This window comes from Accipiter gentilis, chromosome 15 (assembly GCF_929443795.1).
Source record: "Accipiter gentilis chromosome 15, bAccGen1.1, whole genome shotgun sequence".
Lineage (NCBI taxonomy): Eukaryota > Metazoa > Chordata > Aves > Accipitriformes > Accipitridae > Astur > Astur gentilis.
The window spans coordinates 12075064-12093738 of NC_064894.1; the positions used below are offsets into that span (position 1 = coordinate 12075064).

At 38.0% G+C, this 18675-nt stretch overlaps 1 protein-coding gene across 2 annotated transcripts in view; it reads right to left on the reverse strand.

The window, feature by feature from the left end:
* RNGTT (RNA guanylyltransferase and 5'-phosphatase) overlaps positions 1-18675 on the reverse strand; it is a 187545-nt gene that overhangs the window by 19363 nt on the left and 149507 nt on the right. For both annotated transcript variants that reach the window (XM_049817904.1, XM_049817905.1), the window contains one exon: positions 14795-14861. In XM_049817904.1, coding sequence (XP_049673861.1) covers positions 14795-14861 — 67 coding nt within the window. The remainder of the gene's footprint in view (positions 1-14794; positions 14862-18675) is intronic.

Below are 18675 nucleotides of genomic sequence, written 5' to 3' on the forward strand. Positions count from 1 at the left end.
GCAGAAGCTGGGTTGCATTTGTCTGTATTACTACTAAATTACAACCGGGTAGGTTAACGTATGACACTAATTGGGCATTTTATTTCTTGCGTGGTGCAGCATTAAGACATAGGCCACGGGCAGCTCCCCAAGGCAGTGAGGACCATGGTCGATATTAACCACCTCTGGAAGACTGCCTGAGTCCGAGCAGACTGAGCAGCTGGATCAAGAGGCTTTACAGCACTATTTTGCTCTAGCCTCGTTCCCTCCCACTTAGAGCACTGTCAGGGTCTTGGCTGAGCCAGTGAAACAAAGCCCGTGGATGACTTCTGCAGAGCTTAAGGGCAAGAACTGTCCTCCAGCAGAACCCAGGTCTTTACTGCCCTTCTGTACCGGTGCTGACTCCCCTGCTTCACGCATGAAAAATAGATAAAAATCTCACATCAGCGCCTGTCCCCAGAATCCAGTACAGCATCACATGAATCTTCCAACCAAGAACATACTAAAATATTTTTTATTACAACACATTAAGCTAAAATCAATAGATTCATTTACCGAAAGAGATTTAATACTTCAGCTAATCAAGGGAAAGTAACATTTTTCTGAAAAGAAGTGACATTTCATTATAGCATTTGGTTGTAAAGTCAGTGGCAGAAATGTTTCTATATACCAATTAAACAGCAACTCAATGGAGTTAGTAACATAAAAAGCAATATTGCATATTTACAGTTTCCTCCCCAGTAAATGAAAACTTCTACAGTTCTTAGCAATACAAATAAAACGTCTGCACAATGACTCTAACAATGCTGCCACATTTCTGATCTTTCCTTTTCAAATCTTTGTAGACTATTTTTCCCAAAGATATAACATGCTATTTTCTCTACAATCAACCTTTTTTTCCTTTGGAAAGAAGCAGAAGCAGCATTTTGAAAACTTCAATTTGCTGAAATATAATAGTACTGCTGAGCTCTGTCGTTCTTCACTTTTATTCTCACTTTATGCTAGAAAGCTAAAACTGCAGCAGTTTTACTACTGTCAAAAAGTAAATAAATAATGGTTTTGTTGACTATTACATAACAAGATACTGGATCACTATTATTCAGCTGACTTTTAGGATATATTTCTATTTCTCAGATGTGAAATTTTACAAATACTGTAATCATTCTGGAATCCTGCCAAGCAGAGGTATATGTGAGCCTTGCAATGAAAATTGTGAAAGCTGATTTGATGAAAAAAATAATTATTTCACTGTAAATCATACAAATAGAGGAATGAATTAAGAATGCAAAAAGAAGTCATCTTACTGGATTTACTGTCTTTGTACAGCTTCATTCTCCCCTAGGATTACAGCCTTCTAGGTATCAAAGGCATTCTTCAAATTGTACAGATGCTATTTATCATTTCCTGGTGTAGGAGATAAGCATCCTTCTACTTTTACTAGTATGAAATCTCATCTCTCTGCCTGCAGGCCACCCTTTCATGGGCACAATCTAGTTTAATTCCAAATTCCTCCTTATTTGCTAACCTTCTGTAAGAGCCACCAACTTTCTCGTCAGAGGTCTAACAGAGCCTAAGCTTGCAGGACTTACCTGGTTTTACAGATTATATTTGGGGATAGAAATGGTGGAAAAAATGCATGTCTGGAAATCTATTAGCAGTAGCTGAAGTGACATTTAAGCCACAATGCTTGTCTGTGGGGAATACTATACTGGAAATGCTCACTAGCAGTTAAAACAGCTGTACAATAGGAATCTGGTTTTACTCCAGCCTTTAATCTCATAATTGGAAAAGTCCAGGGAGACAGGCAAAACAAGTATTTGCACCATCACTTTAGGCACTTAAAATTTAGGAGCTAGTTTCGGCATGTAATCCACTGAGAGAGACTGGCACCTATGGAAAGCAATTTAAAAGACCCAGCAAGGCAACTATCAGACGCTTTTCTTAGAGGTTCCTAGATTCACGCTTGGATTCAACTGTTTTCCACTGTCTACAGAGCCGGCCTGTGGGGTATACAGTGGCTGAAATTAGTTTGTGTGACTATCCTCCTTTATATGTATTATATTTAGACAGGATATTATCCACAACCCAGTTTCCTTTGTAAGCTGATATCCTGCATATTTATCTCATTTGATATTTCTTCTACCTTCTCTGTTATTGTTCACAGGCCTATTCTTTTTCATTTATCTAAATTTAATCTGCATTTGCCTTTTACTAGCCCTAAACCAGCACAGTACCTCTCAATACGATAATTTTTGCCGTCAACTGGTTTTCTCCAATCTTATCAGTATCTGACATTTAAAATTTCTCATTCATGATGTTCACTATGCATTTTATATATACTGTAAAGAAAGGTCTCAGAAACAATTTCCTCGTCAAAGAATTTCTCTGTTATATCATCTCTCACCCTTTGCAACTTCAACATCTTGATTTATTCATGAGTAATTTATTTTAAAGACATTATCATCTGCATTTCAGACAGGTACTACAAGTTCAAGCTCATTTATCAAGTTCAACCTCATTTGTTCAGTTTAGACTCAAAATACCTCTAAAAAGCTTAACAAATTTAGATATATTCTGCCTATAAATTGTTTACAACAACAATTTGCTTTCTCTTCCCCCTTCAAGACTGATCTTAGCTGATGTTCTTGTGAAACTCTAAAACAATAAAAAATTAAGAAATGGTTAAAAAAAGACCTAAAAGACTTTGCCCAAATACCTTTTTTTGTCTCATTTGATTAAAACAAATTTCTAATAAGGACTGATTTTTATAATTTTATTTAGACACTATTTTTTAATCTATTCTTTCTCTTTGACTGTTACCTGTTCTACTGCCTTTATTTCACTTGCCTACAGTACCAACAAAAGCCTCTAATGCAGAAAGGTCTAATGCAGAAAGAAAAGACGAAGAACTTACTTAAAAAATCAGAACAGATTAATAAAGAACAATTATGATAAATATGACATGAAAAGAATAGTTTCCGAAGGAAACAATAAAGGCACACAACTTTAGATCTACTTTCTCTGAGAAGACAATTATCTACGTGTTTCCTGAATTGCCTAAAACTCTGAGAAGCTTGAGCATGCCGCTATACCGTTTGAGTATTGTATTCTAGTCAAAAGAAAATGCAAATGCAATTGCATTTATGGAAACTAAGCGTGGGGATGTCTATATCAAAGGAAAAAACAGTCCCTGCTGCAACTCAGTCAAGCACAGGAGCTGGCTCCATAAACAGCTGTTGTTATCAAGGTATCCTCAATTACTCAGAACAAATTACGCTCTCTATGTGCAGAGGCACACCCAAACCAGGTTTGACAATGCAGTTATAACATGGGAACAGCTGCAGCAGCAACAAATTACCATGTTCAAGAGCTTAAAATCATCATGGACAAATCATCCTCTTCTGCAAGAGGATTTTTGTAAAACATAAGAAAGCAAAACAAAAGATGGTGCCAGCCCCAAATCACCCACGTACAGGAGCCAGAACACTCTCTGACACTGAAGCCTGGGAAAGAACAATGGGACAAAGAGGACAAGGACAATAGCAAAACACAACTTGCACTATAGCATAAGAAATCTGGCTGGTTTACAATGACCTGATCAGCTACTCCACCATGACAAGTATGAGGGCTCAATGCAATGCAGATGAGAAATATCTGCAATATCTATGCTCATTTATTGCTAAAACAAACCTTTCATTCCCAGTATCTTTCTCAGCAATTTTTAGCTGGTAGTGAGCAGTAACTTTACGGTTCAGAGACACAGTTTAACCCTTTTCTTTTGCCATCTCTTCAACATGGAAAATAAACCATCTGTCTATTAATGTGTTATTTAATGAGACATAATCCACATGTCCTAATGCTCACATTTACCATAGTATGTTTTGATACCACTGGGCATAGGAAAGCTACTGTAAGCACAATCTGCTTATTACTTTGAAAATGCAGTTTTCTGTATGACTATACTTCTCAGAATAGTATCTGTATGGGATCAACACTAAATATTTGGAAAATTACCAGGAAGGTAAGAAAGCAAGTGAATTCAAGAAGAAGGAATGTTGAGACAAAAAAAGAAAATAATGAAAACTAAAGTCTGATGACACATATATTAGCTACTGCTGGTTCCAAATATCATTATTTATCAAAGGCAACGAGACAGGAAACTCCAAATCAACCATCCCTAATGCGATAAAAAATTGCTGGTTGGCTTAATCTCATAGGTATTAGGACAAAATTACTCCAACCAAAGGAACTGAAGAAGAAAATACGAATGGTCTTGGGGATTAATTTTGGAGGCTTTTCCTAAGAGTCCCTGCAGGTCAGTGTCGCTGCTGGAACAGGGGCCGCAGACAAGACTGGAGGAGAAGGGAAGGTATCAGTGTTAGATAGCAGGACCACGTCTTCCCAGCACACACACGTTTTGTTTCTGCAGTGCTTGGGTGTCCCATGTTGTACGCTCTTACACATTTGTCTTCCCTTACTAATATCCATTATGCACAACAGTTAAACCCCATTTCACGCATTACAAAGTTTCCTCGGTGTGTTTACATCCAACAGCTACCCACTGGCTGCTCTTTCTCCAGTCTGTTACTCTTGAGCTTTGCTACTAATCTAGCCAGTGCTGCCACTTCCCATTTCTTTTCTTCTTTGCTATCATTCTTTTTAAATTAGTTATATGGCTCTGAATAATCTATAAACCTCTTAAGTTTTAGAGGCATTCCTGAGAACACGGGCTTCTCGGTTCCAGTTATGCTCACAGATTTTTAGTTTAAGCCACAGACGCTTTATTCTCAACGTAACCACACACTCCATTAAAAAATCCATACTGGCTCATTACGTGAAAATAGCTGCAGAATGACTTCAAAGGAAAAAAAACCAACAAACTTTCTTCTACTAAACAAACATTTTAGTGAAGAAAACACAGTATGTTCTTTGAAAGACGACCATAGGATCTCTGGAAGGGAATGCAATTCTACCTCTTAATGGAAAAAAAGATGGATCTTTCCATATTTTTGACATTATGAGAAAACCAGCCACTTACAAAGGTAAACATTTAACAAGAAAAACCCGAGATACTAAGAATGAAAGTATTGAAAGCCTTGTATACTGTAAGTTATGGTCACAGCCATAGGGAAAGATCAAGGAGGAAAAACTGACTGATATACTCTATGTTAATATTATGGACTGAAATTAAGCTCTATTCAATCAGTAACAGCAGAGGCTCAGAAACATCCAACTGTACAATTTCCCAATAAAAACATTAAATGATGCAGTTTTATATATCCTTAAGAACTAGTTATATTTCACAGTAGTGACTGCTTATACTCTAGAATGTCACAGAACCTGAAAAATTCAGGTTAGACGGCATGTCCAGCCATCACCCAATGCAATCTCCTGCTCTAGGCTGGGTTAGTCAGGTTGCTCAGGGCCTTTTCCAGTTAAACTTTGAAAATCCCCACAGACAGAGATTTTACAGCCTCTCTGGGCAACCTGCTGCCGTGCCCAACCAACCTCACCATGAACATTTTTTCCTCGCATCCAACTGGAATTTTCCCTCTTCTCCCTCCCTGAGCATCTCCGAGAAGCATCTGGCTCTCTTTTTTCTGCCATCTCACTTCAGGTGATGGGAGATTGCAATTAGTCCCCCCTCTTCCCTTCTCTTCTAAACAAACACAATTTCTTTAACCTTTTCTCACAGGCCACATGCTCTACCCTTTGTCAGTGACCCCGCAGGAATCGCTCCAGCGAGGTGACTTCTCTTGCGCCGGGGAGCGCAGAACAGTGCACGGTTACTCCAGACGTGTCTCCCAGATGCCGGAGCAGAGCACAGCGACTTTCCTTGAGCTGCTGGCTATGCTCTAGCTAACACAACCCAGGGTACGGTTGGCCTTTACCAGTGCAAGGGCACACGGCTGGCTCACGTTCAGCTTGTGGCCACCGGGACCCTCAGGCGCTTTTCTGCAGAGCTGCTGCACGGCCAGTTAAGGCTCCAGCTTCCTCTGCCCCTGATGCACGATCCTGCTTTTGATCCTCTTGGACTTCATGAGGTTCCTTTGTCAGCACTTGTTTTTCTAAGCTTTTTGAGAAACGAGGTATTATCATACTGATTTTCTATTGCTAGGATGTATTTGTATTCCAAAGCCCAGGAAATGGAAGGCTTAAAAAACGGCAATCTGTTCATTTTTACAATACTCATTAAAAGCATTTGAAGATTTTTTTTCTTTAACAGTTAATACAGAAGTAAATAGAAAACTAAAAAAAACCCTAATAAATTAAGATCTACAATCAATTAGCCGTTATTTTAACCTTTCCAGAAGGCTTAATTTACCCTATGCTTAGCAAGAACAAACTTGAATTGATTTTCAAAAAAACTACTAGGAGCTGAAATAACAAAAGCTGCCCACCCCCCCACTCCCCCCCCCAATCATAGTCTAAAACCAAGCACCAATTATTCTATCTTATTGGCAGCAACAACAGAAAACTGCAGAGGTAATCTTCCTAATTCTGTGGACTTCTATGGAACACCACACGCTTTACAAAGAACAAATTTTTTAACTGCATTCATAGGCAGAATCATGACAAAAAGCAAAATGGGGACTATCTGATCCATCAGAACAGAGCGAATTTATAAATTATAGCTCATTAACATTTTGTTCTTAGGGGCAGCAATTGTGACAGCATACAAAATCACTGCTTCAGTTTTTGCAGTGCTCATGCAGATTTTCTAGTTGTTATTCTTTTTCTGTTTACATCACCAGTTCCACGGCTAGATTTTATTTTTTTTTTTTTTTTAGTATTTTTTTCCCCTCAATGTGTCTATAGAGAGTAAATATGCTCACTGTATGCTGGCATTTAGTGTAATATAAATGCACACATAAAATATATTACTATTCATTTATACCGTTTGTGTCTAACATTCCCAGGCAGGACTGAGGGCTCTAATATTCCAGGGACTATACAAACACACAGGCAGTCAAGACCCCTTGCCCTTAAAAGTTAGCAATTGCTTTTGAGAAAAGCTGCAACAAAGAACATTAAGACGTAGAGAAATGAAAAGAAGTCAAGGGGTAAACAATTAAGCCATATGGTTTTTTTCTTTCCTTATTAATTCTCGAAATAATGCTCAAAAGTATCCTATTTTCAAAATGAGCTAAATTTGCTACCTTTAGCAGACATGTAACTTAGGAATGAGCAGTAGGTCATTTCTTGCTAGCACCTTACAACATTTTCTAACATGCAGTTTGTTCAGTAAATTCTCTCTAGCACCTCCCTCATCTTCTTTAGAAGATACAAACTGTGTGGGTAGGGCAGTTTTTACCTCTCAGAGTTTCTGTTACTGCTGTCACAAATTCAGAATTTTGTTTTTGAGTACGTTCAGATTATTGTTTAGGCCACAAAGTCAAAGAAAAGCACCTTGAACTTGGGACAGGAGATTGTGAGATGTTTAACTACTCCAGGTTCCATCAGGTTCACTTCAAGTCCTAGGCAGCCCTCCTGAAAACCCTCTCACTGCTGAGAATTAACTTTATTTTTAATATAAAACCTTCCTGCATTCCTGAAGAAGGCAAACACAGCCCATAACCCTATGCCAGGTAACTTCATATATCCCAGACCATGCGAGCACCCTGAAGATAAAAACTAAGATGTTGAATTTGACTCAGTCCTTTATGTGAAATCAGTGCAGAAGAAAGCAATGAGTGGAAAAGGAGGGCAGGTTCAGGCACGAGAAGACATCATCTCAGCATTGCATGACTTCCCATGAGAAGACTGTACATCATCATCTTGTAACAATAAACATTAGGAACGAAGCTTAAATTCCCACTCCATTGAGAAATTTATTTTGAAAGATCACCTGGCAATCAGCCCCACTTTTTAAGTGTTGGTGCTAAAACTGTCCATGTGTTGACTTCTGCCTGATGCACAAATACAGGTGGTTTCAACAAAAGACAAACAGAATAAGAAAAAGGAAGAGAAGGATTCCTTTATGCAGCTTCTCAACAGCCCAATACTAACAATTCCAGCAATGCCCAGTGCAGCTTCCACACCTAGCAAGAGGATGTGAAAATCTTAATGTAACATCCCGCAAAACTCTACAAAACGTTAAGAGTCACTCACCGGTTCTGTTTGGAGACTGTTAACAAAAATAAGTATAGATTATTAATGTAAATTACTTTATCCTAAAGATATAGTTTGAACTTCAGAAGAGGTGGAATATTATACAGCTTTATCCTCAGTTTGTGTGTTTTAATTCAGAGTGACTGTGTTTAATGAAATGTATGGACTCAGATTATCTGAGTTTATCTTCTTCTTTCACAGTCATCAAATCATATAATTACCACATTCCTTCTCAACACTGTAAAGGTGTTTGTTCCTAGTGGAAGTTGGATCTAGATCTGTAGCTCTCAAAAGTATTCTTCAGCTTTCAGAATAAAATTATTTCTGTCCAGCATATCCCATTTGTTCTCCTATCATTACTTTCCTACTTTAAAATAATCTTCTCCTCTTCTTCTTCCCCTCACCACCTGTGTTAACTCTGCTAATATGAACATGAAATAATCCTTCTCTGACACTACCTTGCTAAGCTAGCCAAGGAAGTTACCACTATTCTTCTTTAATTTGCCAAGCATCTATTCAACCCAGTGGTGTCTCTTTCGGTTTGAAATCATTTGTCTTCAACGTGAACAATCAGAATCAACCACCTACAGATAAATCTGTATTTCCTTTTTCTCAGGAACGTCTCACTCCAGAGATTCTAGGGCTGTGTTTGTTGTCTTCTTCAAGCTGAAGGCATGATATCCTTATGTTTTATTCTATGGCAATTCACATCACACAAAATACACTAACAGCACAAAATAATAAGAAGGGGAGACAGGGAACAGAAACAAAAGTCAGATTATGACTTCACCATGATAAACAAGAAATCCTTTTCTGCCGTGGCAATGAACACAAAAACCTCTGTCAATATGTATGAAAGTCCAGTAAGCAAAGCATCAAATAACTAGGGCACCAACATTCTCTTACTGGCTGCCAACAGGCACAGAGGGAAAACTTTCCCACGTGTTTTGCCAAGAGACTGTACAGACCACGTGGTGGTTGTTGTGGAGCTCTGTCAGGACAGCTACTGAGTGCACGGGGAATGTTGGCCTAATCCTCCTCCTACATTCGGAGTAGTCTGAAGAGCTGTACCCTAACAAGGTGCTCCGTATCTGTCCTCTGTGATTAGACAGTGGCAGCCCACCCACCTTTGGGATCCCTAATTGGTAGTAGAAGTCATTGTCACTCGGGGAAGAAAAACATGCCAGCCTCAGTCGAGAAATAAGCAGCTTATCCTAGCTTAAGAAAGCAGCAAGTTCACCAATTCATTCCTTTTCCCTCTTCTTTCAGGAAAAGATTGTTTGGTAAATTGTGGCCAATCACTTCGGTAATCACCTGCAGATGTTTGATATTGCTGAAGGAGTCATGAAGGAGGTCTGGCCTGGTTCGCCGACATCAGTTCAGCCTCTGTGTCTGGACAAAGGTAAAGCAGCTCCGCTGAAGATGTTTCAGCTCTTGGGAACATTACAGTAAATTCTCTGCGGCACTGATAAGTTGCCCGAGGATCTCCAAGTAAAGGTGGATGGATTTGTATCTGGAGGGTCTACTGGTTTTGATGTGATATGATCAGAGAAATTATTCTGTGGTGATTACCCGCTGCAAGGCCTCTCTCTGGCAGAACTCCACTACGCTTTATCGTGTTTTAAGTTAAAAGCGTATTTGCCAAGGCAAAATGGGCAAATAATAGCTTAGAAGCAAACTGCATTCCCGGAGTGCAGGCAGTATGTTTAGCTGTCCCAGCAATCAGCACCACTGTTCTCAAGTTTACTAAAATCACAGATAACGGCTACTGAGCTGCAGGTCAGAGCAGAGAGCTTGGTTCCTTGCTAGTCCTTGACAGCAAGACTGCTGTAACTACAGCAGCAAATCCCCCAGAAGCAAACTTGAAACTTTCAGAAACTTTCTGCTGGGTTCCTACCATAGCAACAAAATACTAAGAACACACCACTATTTCCAAAATATTCTTTTCACCGTAACTGTCCTCATATTCTATTAAATCGAACAATTCTATTTTGAACAAAGTAGTATTTATTATGAAACTTTTTAATAACTACTCTTAAAATACTAAAAATAAAACGGCAGTAATTAATCTTTATTTAAATGGTAATTTAATGTGTTAAGAGCCCAAAATGAAACTAGTCATTAGCTCAATAGTAAAGACTGCCAGAAGCTTCATTACTGATTAATAATGGAGAACACAGTGTACTGAACAGCTTCCCCTAATCCCAGAAGCAACTAGGAACTGCACTGCAAAAACTTTCAGTCCTAATAAATTGATTAAGCAGTATCATTTTCTTTATAGTTATAATTACTGGATATAGTGTAGCTAAGCTTTCATTCTAATCTACATTGATCAAGTCTCTATTTCAAAAACAATGTGTCATATATGTTATGAAGACTTCTGTTCTGCAAAGAGGTTAAAACCCCTGTAACATACCCTTCCATCAGGTAACTATTAAGTATGTTGGGACAATGGATTTAGTTACTTTTAATAAACACAAAATTTCTATGATAAATATTTTGTGTTGATAGCTTCATTGTTAGTAAAAGAATTCTAACAATATTTAATATAAATAGATTTAAGAAAGTTCACCAGTTAATTCCAACTGATGTCAATATTTTACCTTGCTGATCAAAATTGTCACTTACAGAAACTTTTTTTGTTTCATCCAGTTTCCAAGAGATATTAATAAAGACGACCACTTAAGATCCAAAGAAAGCTGCAAATTACTGAATTGCTCCAAAGTTCTTTGAATGAACACAGAAGTATGTGAGAGTAGCTACTACTACTAACAAAGCTATTTAAGTGGGAAAAGATACAAAGAGTAAGCATTTATGGTGAAATTGTTCTACAACACCTTTGAACAGACACTAGAATTAAACAATAATTTAGAATAATTTAATTTAGAAACCAAATAAAATTATTAAGAGGAACTACCCTCTATGAAATCGATTCCTTCAACATAACCTTAAAGAACAGTCTCCTGGAAATAAAATGAGAATTCATTGCCACAGCAAATTTGACTTTCAAATCATTAATTAATTTAGTACCCTCATCAGCTAACTGAAATAGCCATTATTTTTATAAGCCATCAAACTTACTGAAACTCACTGAACGTTACCCTAGTACAAAGCAATCAAAACCAAATACAAACCCACTATGTGATAACTTAAAAGTTCTGTATCATGAACTCTGTTCAAAGCAGCAACATACAAAATCTTGCAGTATCTATGAACTGGCACATAACTGGAAAACAAAAGTTCTAGGCAGATCCCTCTAGCCAGGAAAATACTTTTTTCCATTTCTTCTAATCTGTCTGCTACCAGATACAGGATTCAAAAGCTTGAGGAGTGAATGCTTCACATTTCTTTCGTATAACGAAGTACAGAGATCAAACATCTATCAAGCATTACCGCTGATACCACTGAAAGCAAGTCAGGAGGAAGAAAAAAATCAGGTAATTTTGGTTAATCTTACTAGTTCATCTATGCCTCAGAAACATTATAAATATTAATATATATAAATATTAATGAATTATTGCATATGAGAAAGACAGACATAGAAAAATCATCCTAGAAGAGACGATAGTATTTCAAAATCTCTTCCCAGACTTGCCATCTACAGTCTTCATCATCAAAGACCCTGGTGCAATTATCTCCCGCACAGTTCTGGAAAATCAAGCTTGTTTGCTTTTGGGAAGGGATACTTTGACAAGGAGTTTCTCTCTTTGCAGTTTTGTAAATGCACACAAATTGAAACATGAATTTATGAGTGCTAGCATGGCAGTTTATATGTTTACTATGAATATTTCAAAGGCCTGGTAACATTCCTATTTGTCCAACTGAAAGTGCACTAAAATGCATTGGAAGTACTGCAGTATAATGGTTCACTTCGAGTAATAAATCCACACCGACAGAGGAGTGTAGTGGTTTGGGGCATTCCTTAATGCACATGTTTGGCAAGAAATGCCATATCTTAATAGAATACATAATACCTGGGGTGTTTGCAAATGAACGTGAGTGGGTAATTTATATAACGAGAGAGACCAATCCATCACATGGTGAGCGAAAGCCCATCTGAACTAAAAGATTACAAAGACTCTGCCTTATTCCAAGATCAAGTGTGGTTCACAGGTCTTTTAACTGGTGGAATCATTGGCAACGGCATAGGAAAGACCTGAAAAACTGCTGGGGTAAGAACGAAAGCAACTTGTATCAACAGTTACAAAAGAGCACTGTATATGTCCAGAGTACATACGTTTCTTTTTGCAGCACCAACTCTTCAGGTGAATTATTACTCCCCATTTTTGGAGGTGAAGTTCTCTAAGAGGGTGTAACCCCATCACTCTATACCAATTTCTCCTGCTGTCATGCAGTCAACATCTTTCTAGAACCTCCAAGCAATCAGATAGGAGCCTCAATTAAAAAAGCGCATTGTTTTTGTTAACTGCACGCCATTTCCCAATTGCAGCTGATAATACAAGCCACAGAAGAGATGATCCTGAGACAAATTAGCTTATCATTTCAGGATTATTCAAACATGTCTATGTAATCTACAGTAATTTAGTGGATAATAAGCTTTGCTCTTCCTAGGTAGTAACTGAAAGTTATTTTGAATATCCACATTACCTGTTCTGTGGAAAACACAACATTTAGGATGAGACTACACCAGTGATATATTACCAGAAAGTCTAACAACCACCCACTCAAATTAAACGTATGTCAGATATTTATCAAGCATTGTACCATATATAAGGTAAGAACAGCAAACAGAACAGAAAACGTTATTGTGCTCATATGTTGAATATTGTGCCATTTTCTACCTTAAAAGAGGCAATAGTAGAAATACAGAAGGATACAAGGAACAGAAATGGTGTTGACTGGAGATACTGAATGGTTGGATGCATGGAGTAAGTAAACAGATAGTTTTTGTAGCCTAGAAAATGCAAGATTGGGGTAATACGGAAGAGAAGATAAAGTCAGGAATAGAGAATGACTGCTTACCATTTCTCCTGACATAAGGCTTAGGTTGAACCAAAATGAATTATCAGGCAACAGGTTTAGAAGAAATAAAATACTACCTTAACTCACAGTGATAGTATGGCCCTGTATGTTGAAAATTTAGTGGAAAATCCCTTAGGCACATTCAGGGAAGAAGGTCCAACTGAGTCTATTAAGCACCAGGATGCAGATACAACTTCAGCAGAGAAGGCCCTGCATGCAAATTGCAGGAAACTGGCTGCGTACTTTGTATTTGTCCTGTTTTTGCACTCTTTCCCTAAGCATTTGCTAGCGATATGATACTCAGTCTTGCAGTTTGATCCTGCACAGCGTCTGCTTTGCAGCTGTCCTGTGAGCAGAAGGACCTCTCCCTGGCCGCAAGTGATGGGAGAAGTACCACTGCTGATCACAAGCGGCTGGAAACAAGTGGAGCATAAGCCTCTTCTCTCTCAGTGAACTTACAAACACTTCCCAGCCATGGGGAAAACCTCCCCATTTTGCTGCTTATTATTAGAAGTGGATGGGGTAGGTAAGGGTGGGAATAGGGCCTCGACTAGAAGGGGAGAACAGTGTGTGAGAACTTTTATAAAGCACTTAAACAAACACTACTCTGAAGAGTTATCACCAAAAACATACAAGCTTATTTGCGATGAAACTTCTGGCAAGACATTTCATATAAGACACATTTAAACTGTTTGATTATTAGCCAAACTGAATAATACACATATAGGAACCGGGGAGAGAGAGAAAAGGAAGAGGGAAGAGGAAAAGCATGCATCTGTTATTTTAACGTAATTTTAAAACAGTACTAATGTTTAAGCTACAAAAAGCAAGTATTTGCTAGATATGGTTGGGCATACTGTTCTTTAGTAATGTAATTAGGGATGGCAAAGGAACATATCTGAGTTTTAGAAATTAAGTTTCATTTTGATGTAAAACAAAACCAAGGCTTTTAAAATTCTGAGAGGCACAAGCATGTGCACACGATGGAGGGAACAATGCTGCCAAGAGTGCAGAATATCTAATAATTACAGGTATCATCTGGGACATGGGAACATTTCAGCATTCTAAAACAGATACCGCATTTCCACATTCCAGTGTAATGGCTGACATGCTAATGCCTCCCTCTCTTTGTCCTACAAAAAATCCCAGTGAAACTCATCAAAATCAGTCTATATATTCTTGCAAAACATTTTTGTTTGCAAGTGACACGACATAATTAGCAACTGGCAATTAGAAACATGAAACTATTACAGTTCAACTGAAAGAAAAGAAACAATAAGTCATAAAAGACAAATTGTTTTCTACCAATTGTATGAGTCTTTCATAATAAATCTAATAATACTGGGAAAACAATCTGTGCTTTTTACTGCAGTGTCTTCCCTGATAAGGATCACTTAAAGAATTACAGAGTTCCAAAAGTGGCTTTGTTTTGAAATGTCACTGACAAGGTAACCTAAAAAGAAAATTTTCCTTCTGATAATTAAACCAGAGTCCAAATTAATCAAAGGATGATAGGAAAAACTAAACTTCTTTGGCAAGTTAAGTACACAGATGTAACTAGGAGCAAACCCAGTATCATCACAGTAGCACTATTTTCCGTTATTTTTCCTGACGCTGTACTGATAACTTGAAGTTCTCTAAATCAAGACTTAAATCATACAGAAGTGAAATAATTTAAATAGCCACGCCCCCCCCCCCCCCCCCAGCTTATTGATCATACCTTAATTTGTGCAAAAGGTCTGTCAAAGTTTCCGACATAAAGAAGACCAACATTCTGGGTGAGTAGCCTAAAAAAAATGAAAAAAATCTTTTGAGATATCACTTTACATTCATAAGTTTTTTTGCATGTCCAGTAGTTGTTACTGAACAGTAGCAGGGTAACAAGCTTCATTACAATAGCAAGAGCTACCTTTGGAAATCTGATTACACAATTCTATTTAACTACTACAAAAAAGAAAAGATGTGCATTAAAGATGAATGCACACTGGTAATTTCTGTTTATGGTGCAAGCAGCTCTTCAACAAAATCATTGCACAGGCTTCTTTGTGATGGATGTCACTCAGTAACATGGAAGAACAGCAGGTATGTGCCTTTTCTATTTATTACGAGACCATTAGAGACAAAGGGACAGCAAGAGAAAAGACTAATAAACACACATTCACAGCAGCAGGCCTAAGAGTTAAAACAGATTACAGCAAATAAAAGTACGCACAAGTAATACAAAAATGACATCATACAAGTAGAGAAATAACAGAGAATCTCTGCAATACTGTCTAATGGCTTCCAACATAAAAAAGAGCCCCAGCTGCAGTTTGTGCCTGCTGTTCTCTTCAACTCTTTATAAAGTCACTGCATACAGCACCAAGATCCAGAGGGAGAGCGGGATAAGTTGACTCAAACGGCTGCTGGTACTCCTGGAAACAAGTTAGTTTGATTTCTGCAGATACTGTGCAAGTCAATGTTATTACTACACAAACTCCAAATCCCAGAGGAGCATTAGGGTGCTGCTGCTATGAACAGGCAGACAAGAACATCACTGGCCAGCAAAATGGGTAGGAGAGCACTGTACTGTTCAAACTGGACAATCACGATGTTCCTCTTCCTAAGCAGCAGCAGAGTGGTCATTCCCTCCACTCTACAGGCTCCAAAAGCATTACCCTGAAATACAGGCGCCCCATAATAAGAACTTTCTGATGACAAACCCTTGAAAGAGTTTCTGTTTTGTTTAAAACGGATGTTCAAAACCCATCATACTCTTCAGTAGCTCCAAGTTTTCATTAAGTGTTTGCTATTTTATATTTTCCTTCAATTTTACATCTCATTCCCTTTAGTAATAAGGCCTCACATACAAATTAAATTTAATAACCAGAAATAAGCATGAATGTAGGCATTATTCTGCTTAAGTCTGACACTGAGGTGTCTCTCAGTCTTATGTTTTTAAGCATATATAAACTTTTAATTCATACAGAGTTACATATTTTTTTCTATATATAAACCAGCTGTGATTTTCAACTAACATCTTACCATCACCAGGCCTGTTTTCATAAAGAAAAGAAAGCAGGAACTTAGATGGCAGTAAATCGTTTGGACCCCACAGAATGTACTCCTCTTAGTATGATTTTGATTCTTCCCAGTTCTGACAACGATATAATATATATGACCTTAAACTGGTTCACCAGCAGCGGTAATTGGTGGAACTCAGCAAAATGACAAAGTCTAAACATTCACATATATAAAACAGTTAAGTAAGATGTGGTGCCGAACTGTGTATCGTCTTCAAAAAATCCTTCTGTAATTAGATATGGTATACAGAAATTTCCTGGGCAGTGACAGAAATACCCAAAGGAAGGAAAGACCAGTAAGGATCGGAGCAAATCAGTCACAGTACGGACAGGCGAGTAGCCTCCTCCCTTTGCCCATCAGTGTGCTGGACTCTGTTGGGAAGACTGTACTGTTTCACACCGGTTCTGCAGTATATGGAAGTCAGGATAAGCATATCAAACTCATTTTCAGTCACAACGAGTCAAATTTTTTCAGAACTCAGGTGTCTGGAGTTGGAGAAGCCAGCATATTGATCAAACCTTCTCCCAGGACTATAAAGCAAACTTGGAAAATATTTAAGGGTTTTCTAAATGAAAAGAAACATATGGGAAGTAATTAGTGAAAAAAGTTAAAAGAGAATCTGTAAAAAAGGATTCAGGGTGTGTCACCATATTTGAGAGAGGGCACCTTAAAGCAAAAAAAGTATTCTTAAAAAGAACTGCACATAATTTTTGTAAGGCAGAAAAGGGAAAAAAAAGAATCCACCAGCTGTATTTCTAGTAAGGGACCTAAAAATAGAGAAGACATACAGTGTGAATATTCCAACGTGGTTATTCTTCACATTGTTTTCTTTACCGGATAGAAAGGCAGGAGCATTAAAAGTCTGAGTCTTTAGGATGGCTTTAGTTAGAAGTAGCAAACACCTAGGGAACCTTAAGACTGGTCTTTCCAGAAGACCACACAGCTGCCTACACCGTTTAACTTGCTATCACTGATGTACGCCCAAAACCTGCAAATGAACTGCAAGAATTGGCTTCCTTAGTAAGATTGATATTGACACAGTACACGCTTATTACTATTTATTCACTTTTCACTGCCTTGGCTGAAAAGTATTTTACTTATAATTTTTTTATTTGTAGTCACATGGCACTTCAAAAAGGCAATGTTAATTCAATGTAGTAGTAGCAAAATTTTTAGGGAATAGAAAGTTATTTTAACTTTCTCTTGCTTAAAGAAAACGTTGTATTCTTTGTTTCTCTAGTTTTCACATTGCTCTCAGGTTCTTAAGTTCAAATTATATCACCAACGTGCAAAACCAGTCAGTTTTCCATATAAGCACTCAATGAGGTTGCAAAAAGCATCCCAATATGATCACAATTTAATGTCCTGAAACACTTTGTCTTTCCGCCTCTAAATGGTCTGAGCAATTAAAAAACCCTGAATCTCATGACTAACATAAACTCTTTTATTTCAGGGTCTTTCTTATCAGCATTATCTCCATATTTCAGAGACTGAGCTCACACAGAAGAGTCTGGAGAGGTAAGCAGACTGTGGCGAGAGTCACCGCTGAGGCTCTGGATAGGCCAAGCTGCCGCAAGAGTGGTTCTGCTCCCTCGGCAGCCACCAGTGGCCGTATTAAAAAAGCGTGTGCCATCAAGGAGAGGGGTGAGATAGAGGAGTATATGCCAATCTCCATCTCACCCACAGGAACTCAGCACGACTGACCTCTAAATTACCATTAAGAGGTACTCCTCACCAATCAGAAAGTTCAAATTCTACACAGCCATTCTTGTTGTTCTTTACCACAACACCAGGCTGCATTTTTAAGTACTTACAACTAACTTTATACCATAAACTTCAACATGTCCAAATCGATACAAATATTCTTTCCCAATGCTCTCAACTACCCTTTGCCTTTGAAGGCTTTCCAATGGTAGGCAGGTTCGGTTATAGGCACTTCTATGTTTCCCTATGCCAATGTGCCCTTTTAAAACGTCCGTCTTCTATTTCTTAGCTAATTTCACATTTGCACAGTTCTATTCTCAAAACACTGTCAGCAGTACTCAACACCTAACCCTGCTAATGGCTGGACATCACCTGTAATTGGCCAAAATCAATACCAGCCTCTGAAACACTGGTGACAGTTTCACAGCGCAATTACCATCTTTGAATTTCACATTCAAATAATTACCTTAAAATTATGAGAAACAATCGTCAAAAATGTAAATACGTATATTTACTTTTACTTGAAAATATGTAGCAATATACAAAGTTGCCCCAATGAATTATATTAGCTTACAGATTGCTGAGTATTTTATTTGTAGCCTCTTCCATTTAATACATTATCAACACAACTCCCATCTTTTTTCTCTAAGTAGAAGGAAAGAAACCTCACTCCAAGAAGCAGCGGTTCTTTATGATGTGCTGTCCATACATAACATTACACTCCCCACACTCCTGTCCTATACACCCAAGCAAGCAGAATTCTAGCCCGATGTGCCTATTCAGGCTGTTATTTTTGTGTTCCGTGCAAACAGCATAAAACCCCCAAAATTGTCA